Here is a 7,954-nt window from a genome sequence, read left to right as displayed (position 1 = left end):
GACTACTATGTGTGTTTGCTAATATCATGTTTATACTAATATACAAGATATTATAACTTATTTTTGCACCCTCTTGGGCCTAAGACCTCTACTACTTCAAACTCTTGTTATAGACATATATCCATTTTCTTATATGTCTTAAGAGGAAACATATGGCTTATGAAATTGATCTTTTTAGATACCAATAAGCATAATCAATATATATAATAAGCAAGCTAAATTGAAAGACAAAGATGAAGAATCCTTTTTATTAGCTAAAAATAAAAATATCATCAATCAACAAAAAACCTTTCATAACTTGTAAAAAATACCACTAGTTTATTATTGGTCAATAATTCTTTTAAGCTCAATAAAAGTTTTTGCTAATATACAATAAATCAACAAGATTTAATAGACAATGTAAAATTATAGGATTTTATCAATAATACAATTATTTATGAAAAATTAAAAAAAAATTTAAAAATTATATTCAATTGACTCATAAGGTAGTACAAATATATCTGTTAAGTTAAGATATATAATTAGAATTTAATGATATAAATTTTATGTACAAATATATCTTAACTTAATAAGGTAGTACAAATATATCATAACTTAATTAGAATTTAATGATAGTTAATCAAAACTTAATTAGTGAAGATATTACAAAAAACTACTAAAAAATAGATATAAATAAAGTAATTAAATCAATCATTAGAGACAAATGTATATATGTCTATATACCTTAAATAAATTCATACTAAAGTATACTTTAAATTTTAAAAAATTGTTTTAAATATTACAATGAATGTTAAAAATATACGAGTTAGGTCTACTATCAAAGTGTCAAATTACATTCAAAAAGTTTATTTTAAAATATAACATGTCAATGAAAACCTAACTACAAGTAAATAAGTTGATCATCCGAAAACTAGCATTTAAAGAATACGTAACTTGCAGCGACGAAATTGAAGCACACCTTCAGGAAGTTTTAAACATTCATAAGTATTTCAGAATTTATTGAAAAGGAGAAGTCCTAAAAATATGTTCCCTTTATCCAGGAATATGTACCTATTACATAACATCCCTAATAAGTAAATGAAATTTTCTTAAGAGACAATTCAACATAGACAGAAAATTTCCAGAGTACTAATTTTCTTCTCACCTACACATCAACAAGGTAACATTTAATTAAGTGATCACAGAAAATCTGAGACATGCTAAGGTTATATGGGGTACACTATCTTCTATCATTTGTTTTAAGATTACTTGAGACCAATTTAATGTGCAGTATGAAATAGTATGTGATAGTGCTCTTTGTGTACAACCGACTCATCCGGACAGTTGTGATAGGATTGCTAACGGTAAACACCAAGTTACTTTCATCAGAAGCGTGCAATAAACAGGCGTATTACATTTACCTAGTATTTTAACAAAGCTACATAAAATAGCCGAAGTAAAACCAAGCTCTCTTTTTCTCAACACTGCTTTCATCATTATTTTGCAGAAGCGCGTAACATACCTGTAATTCGCATGAAATTGCAAGCTACAAAGTAGATTTTACACAGGCAAATTAGGTGGTTGTGAGGTACATAACAGGGCTATTAAGGACTGTCACGTGGAGACGCAATCGTGACGCAGGGATGAGAACCTTGTGGATCAAACCCGTGGCGTGGAGGAACTCGCACCTTCGATACCTGATTGAGCACATCTGACACCACCGTTCGAATCACAACGGATACTGTCGGTTATAACTTTCTAACATGTTAGCGTCTCGACAAAGTACCCACAAGCATAACTCAAAAATGTGCACAAGATACCCAGCATCACCAGATGTTGAAAAACCTCAGTCGAACGGTGGTGTTAAAGAACACCATTACATTCAAAAAGGACGCAACATACGCCGAAAATCAGCCTCCAAAACCGTATAGGGTCCTTCCCTGCCGTTTGAGGGCGTACACCACATCCATGGCCGTGACAGTCTTACGTCTGGCGTGCTCAGTGTAAGTCACAGCGTCACGAATTACGTTCTCCAGGAAAATTTTCAGGACACCACGAGTCTCCTCATAAATCAAACCACTGATACGCTTCACTCCACCTCGACGAGCGAGACGACGAATGGCGGGCTTGGTGATCCCCTGGATGTTATCTCGTAGGACCTTGCGATGGCGCTTGGCACCCCCCTTGCCTAGGCCCTTTCCGCCCTTACCACGCCCCGACATGGCTACACAAAGTTCTTCCTACACGTGATAGACCACAGAAATCCACACTGAAACACCAGACCAACAAGAGCAACACAAGATACGACGAGGCACAGAAACACCACACCAGAAACAGCACTGAATGATGGCAGGTTTTGGGCTTTGGTACTTCTACCCAGGAGAGACGAACGAAAGCGCGGGAATGGGAGCGGCTGGCGCCAACATTTGAAACCCTTGAAACTAACCCCGCTAAAATTTCAAAATCTCTCCTGGTGCGGTCATTCATGAGGTCTTCATCCCAAAAGAGATATACTACCATCCATCCATTATCCATTCATTCATCTCCACTCATTTATTAAATGTACAGTATCACATGTTATCCTTGCAAAGCGATGGAGCTGTGAGGTGCGGTGCTGTGCTGTGCGGTACTGTTCTGCTGCATATCCTTGAGAATTTGCAGGCAGTTAAAGTAATCACGATGTACTCCTCGATCCCCTTACAGGATTTTTTCCTCGTTGATTGAGTTGAACAGATACAGAATCAACCGAAAGAGTTCGTTACAGACTTGTATTGTGTGAATTGTGGTTAATTGAACCAGTTGCATTGTGGTTATCCTACACGTCCAAGGTTCGCCTGCCGTCTGGTGAGTATACGGGAGATTTCCAAAACAACATCGGAGTTCCACGACGGAGTATGACATTCAGGGGAATCCTAGTTTAAGAAAGCCTGAGGATAATCGGACGTTTGAAAAGACCTAGGGATTGCAGATCAGCTGCTCATGAAGAGAACCCATGGTGTAGGGGTCGCTCTGGTAGATAAAATTTCTGCATGGTCTAGGAAGCTTCGCGTGTCCTTTCCCCGCAGATTTTTCTCCGCCGAATGTTCGCTATCTTTTTCGCATCCACCTGTATCTTACTTCCACTGTGCACGTTTCATGCATTCCTCTTTGAACAAGTGTACTTTAGCGACGTTGATTCTCTAGCTATTTATACTCGCTGCAGTCAATTTCATTGCCAGCTCTCGGCACTGTCGTTATTGAACCAGTATCGCTGAGATCTTCTGAGCTACAATTTGCTGTGAGGGTGTTGTTTTTCAGTACGTGGTTTCTGGATTTGATCTGACTTTTGACTTGTAGCCGATCAATTTATTCTGACTTTTAAAACAAAATAGCAGTCATTTTAGGTCATTGAAAACCATGGCATCCTCCCAATTTGAGGGTGGTAAGGTCAGGCATAAGCAGGTTGTCCTGGCAGCAATTCCCAAGGGCATGCCGAAGGTGACCGACCTTCGAGTGGAGGAGACGGAGACCGACGTGGTTGTGCAGCCTGACTCCAATGATGTGGCTGTCAAGCTCCTGTACATCTCCCTCGATCCATACTATCGAGAACTCATGGCGGAAGAGGACCTTCTTGGATTGGGGTTGTACAAAAAAGGCGAGGTTGGGTTCTGGTCACGAACAGTGTTATCTAATTACAATTCATGTGATGTAACTGAATAGGTTTGTCGTCTTGTTTAATTAGACAAGCCGACATCCAATCAGCTGGTACGGTAGATTATTGAAGTGCTGTGTCACTCTGAAGAGATTCATACAATTTGCCAACGTTTTATGTTTTCTTGTGTGCAGCCAATTTATGGTGGCGTCGTTGCTGAGGTGGTATTGTCCGACAACCCTGATTTTCAAGTCGGGGACACGGTGCTTGGGAACTTAAATTTCTCTGAATATGTTGTTGTGCCGAAAGGGCAGGACCTCATAAAGGTGGATGCCTCTCAAGTACCCGCTTCCTACTACCTTGGTGTACTTGGTAAGGCTCAACTAGATTTCCTTTTATGCGTGTTGCGGCTTCTTTGGATTATTATATTTTCAGGCAAGACCTGTTATTTTTGGATGGGTTTAATGTTAGTGAAAGCCCTGTTCATTAGTTGAATTGACTTGTGGGTAGAAAGCGCTATTCTTTCGGTTCCTGAATTGACCTGAATGTTATCATTGCTTCCTACGACAGTATAGATTTAACGATGAGCAATTATCATGTAACAGTCGGTCCGGGAACAGTTTATTCTCTAGCACCTGATTTTTGGATTGGTGATTTTGAGTGGGGGAGTCATTTGTGGATAAACCTTGTTGAAGTGTTCGAAATACAAACTGTACGACTTTCTGTATACGAACATTTCTCGAGTGTGGGCTGAAGTTGATTCAAATCGTTTCGTTTAAAATTTTCAAATAGACTTCATGTGCGAAACTGTGCATGGGAATCTCAGGCATGCCAGGGCTCACAGCTTGGGTGGGTTTGAAGCTCATCGGGAAGGCAAAAGCAGGAGATCAAGTCTTTGTAACAGCTGCGGCTGGCGCAGTTGGCCAGGTTGTGGGTCAACTAGCCAAAGTCTACGGTTGCCGTGTCGTTGGAAGTGCTGGATCAGATGAAAAGGTGAAGAACTGAATTATCTTCTAGTTTTTGCTGTCTTTTATGTTGATGCATTTTTTGAAGGAAAAAGAAAAGAAAAAAGATAAAGAAACTTGACAACATGACAGTTTGGAAATGTACGTGGACTTTCTGGCAATTTCTCACATTAATTTGTGAACAGGGTTACAGAAATGGATCTAGTTGACAACTAACTGTTGAGAGGGATTCCAGGTAAAATTGCTGAAGACAGAGTTTGGCTTCGATGACGCCTACAATTACAAAACGGAGGCCGATTTAGATAAAGCACTGAAGAGGTTAGAGCTTCTCACCCTCCAACTTGACTGTTGAACTGTCGTACTTGTTGAATCAATAATGTTCAAGACCTTATTCTTCGAAATAATTAAGCCGTGGGAGTATGTTCCGGTCCGTGCAGGCACCTTCCAAACGGAATAGATATCTACTTTGACAATGTTGGAGGTGAAACTTTGGACGCAGTGTTCAAGAATGTTAATATGGGCGCACGCATAGTATTATGTGGAGCCATCTCTCAATACAATGTGGTGAGATTTTGAGTCTTATCCTCGAGCTTCTAAACAAACATTACATGGCTACTCATCTGGAATTTCTTTGTATGTGCCTGATGGACGATAGTTGGAATGGTGCAGGCAGAGGACAAAAGATACGGCATAAAGAATCTGTTCTCTGCAGTAGCAAAAGCCGTGAAGATGGAGGGATTTTTAGTTGGTAAATACACGGCTGAGCACATGGGGGAGTATGCGACAGAAATGAGTGGGTACCTGAAGGAGGGGAAAGTGAAGTACAGAGAACATGTGACGAAGGGAATAGAGAATTTCCCATCTGCTTTCGCAGGATTAATGACGGGTGAAAATGTTGGCAAATCGGTTCTCCGTGTTTGAAACAGACGGTCCCGTTTTTCAAACTTGGCTAATCTCCATTTCGATCTTCATAGAAAATTGTGAAAAGATAAAGATATACTTCGATATATATATAAATAAAATGAGTTATTTATATATCTATTTAACAACTCGATGTATATATATAAATAACTCATTTTAGTATGTTTTTTTAAGTAGTTTTGCATTTGAATTTGAATGAATCAAATTTTTGGCTATGCATTATTGAAAAGTCTTCAAATTTCATCAAATATGAAAATCTTGACAGGATTTGCTAAATGAAAGAATACTTACTAAGGTTATGAATATTTTATATTCAACATAAATCTATTCTATTTCTTTCAATTTTTGATATTTTTATAAAAAATCTGTTATATTTTAGGATCTATATAATTATTTGGTGAAATTCATGTTGCAAATTGTATCTTTATTACTTCTATATTTTATATGACTTATTAAATATTTGTTGTAAATTTTTTATATTAAAAAAAATACTACTATATTTAAAAAACAAAAAATATTAGAAATTTTAGCGACTAGATGGACTCTCAAAGCCATCCCTCTAAACAATATCAACCTATACAAATTGCTTATTATTAGCTTTGTTATACAAAATACTTTAAAAATTGCTCTTTTAGAATCCATAATATAACATGAGTTTTTTTTTATTAAAATATATTTCTATACCAGAAATATAATTTAAAAAGAATTATGAAAGCACAATATTTCTTCCATCCTATGATACTAATATTTTTAATACTATCATGCAATTTCTTCTTATAAAACATCTATAATCGTCTTTTTATTTTTATCTTATTGGTCAAAAAAATTCTACAGAAAAGATATAAAAATAGCAAGATTCCTTTAAATAAATCAATATGTACATTTCTATCTTGTATTCCAATCTATCCAACCAAATTCTTCTAGATTATTAATGATAAATAATCAATTTAAATACTTCTTCAATCATTCTTTATAAAACCTTCAAACTTCACCATAGACTTTGTTTGTGATTTTATTATTCATCTAAATACTTAAAATTGATATCATAGTTTTTTCTAGATTTAAATATGACTAACTTGTTTAGATTTAATATACTATTAATTGCTCTAATACTTCACGAAGTTTTATAAGATTTTTTAAATTCTTTATTATATATCTAATTTAGATAATTATCCTTAAATTTTAGTATCAAAATGGTTTAATTTCTATCCAAAATTTGATTAAACACACTTTTTCTATTCTCTCTCTTTTCATTGTTTATTTCTTTCTTAAAAGAATGATTTAAATTAAGAAAAACTATATATATATATATATATATATATATATACAAAAAGAATTAACATTAATATACTTTTTTTATAAAACAAGAGTATTGCAATTATATCACAAAATAATATTTACAAAGGTATAACAAACTTAAACATTATAATTATACATTATTGCCAATACACCTTCCTTTTTGAAAAAAAATCCAAATTTTCTTTTCTTTTTGTATCTTTTCTTTTTGATTTTAAGTTTATTTTTTAATTCAAAAAGTTTCAAAATGGTAAAATTCTTTTATCAAAATGTTATGTCTAAAGCCAACTATCAAGTAGTTCTTTTCTTTTCAAAACTCTTCAGTTCAAATAAACTATCATTAAATGTAATTTTTTATGCTTAATTTTGTTTAAAATAAAATATTGCTATTGCCACCACAACCTCCATCTACTACTTATCATCTTTATTCAAAACCTTTCAAGTCCATCAATTTTTTTTCACTTACCACCTTTTAAATCATTTAATAAAATATTATTTAATATCAGAATAGAAAAAACTAAATAATTTTTTGAAGTTGATGATAGATTGTGGTAGTCATAGTAAAAAAGTGTAGTGGCATTATCAATACCCTCTAAATATTACCTCTCATCTCAAATGTATCTCAAATATATGTCTTTGCTTATTTGGATCCAAATTTATTTTTGTCCTTTACAAAATGATGCCTACAATTTAATAAAAATCTATTTTGATTAATTTGTGTGAAACATATCAAAATATTTGTATAACAATAATTCATTTATTTATTTAAATATACATAAAAACAATATAACCTATCCTATGAATCTAATTCGTAAACATTCTTTAATATGCATTCTAATTCCCCTCTATCTTATTTCAAATTTGGGACTCTAATTTGTTATACCTTTGTAAATATTCTATCTAGCTCGTTTTTACATCCTCATGTGACAATATGACTCATTATTTTTACTTACAAAAGACATCTACAACCTTCTTATTATCCAAAATTGCATATTTAATACTTAAAACCTTACAACTTATAAAAGATATTTTTTAATTAAAAAAAGTAGCATTAAAAAAATTACATAAAATTCAATAAAAGTATTTCCCAACTTTGAAAGAGAAAATGTCTTAGTTTACAATATATATATATATATATATATATATAAACAAATAGAATATA

General features: G+C 33.9%; 2 protein-coding genes across 2 annotated transcripts; one reads left to right on the top strand and one right to left on the bottom strand.

Annotated features, from left to right (window-relative positions):
• Positions 1–1,825: 1,825 nt before the first annotated feature.
• Positions 1,826–2,319, bottom strand: LOC112291857 (histone H4). The gene has a single exon (XM_073538449.1). It carries the CDS (start codon positions 2,199–2,201, stop codon positions 1,890–1,892), a length of 312 nt encoding a protein of 103 aa, XP_073394550.1. The 5' UTR covers positions 2,202–2,319; the 3' UTR covers positions 1,826–1,889.
• An 888-nt stretch (positions 2,320–3,207) lies between these two features.
• LOC112291856 (2-alkenal reductase (NADP(+)-dependent)) lies at positions 3,208–5,711 on the top strand. The gene is made up of 6 exons (XM_024539770.3): positions 3,208–3,618; positions 3,805–3,982; positions 4,437–4,603; positions 4,811–4,893; positions 5,013–5,139; positions 5,245–5,711. Exons 1-6 carry the CDS (start codon positions 3,376–3,378, stop codon positions 5,494–5,496), a joined length of 1,050 nt encoding a protein of 349 aa, XP_024395538.1. The 5' UTR covers positions 3,208–3,375; the 3' UTR covers positions 5,497–5,711.
• Positions 5,712–7,954: the final 2,243 nt, after the last annotated feature.

This window comes from Physcomitrium patens, chromosome 14, assembly GCF_059467195.1.
Source record: "Physcomitrium patens ecotype Gransden chromosome 14, ASM5946719v1, whole genome shotgun sequence".
NCBI classification, from domain to species: Eukaryota; Viridiplantae; Streptophyta; class Bryopsida; order Funariales; family Funariaceae; genus Physcomitrium; species Physcomitrium patens.
The sequence above is the reverse complement of the archived record's forward strand: the minus strand, read 5'-3'. Positions and strand labels throughout refer to the sequence as shown.

Coding starts and splice junctions, on each gene's coding strand:
- LOC112291857 (XM_073538449.1), bottom strand. CDS start 2,201: ATGTCGGGGCGTGGTAAGGGCGGAAAGGGCCTAGGCAAGGGGGGTGCC.
- LOC112291856 (XM_024539770.3), top strand. CDS start 3,376: ATGGCATCCTCCCAATTTGAGGGTGGTAAGGTCAGGCATAAGCAGGTT. Junction 4,894..5,012: donor TTAGATAAAGCACTGAAGAG/GTTAGAGCTTCT, acceptor CGGTCCGTGCAG/GCACCTTCCAAACGGAATAG. Junction 5,140..5,244: donor CCATCTCTCAATACAATGTG/GTGAGATTTTGA, acceptor GGAATGGTGCAG/GCAGAGGACAAAAGATACGG.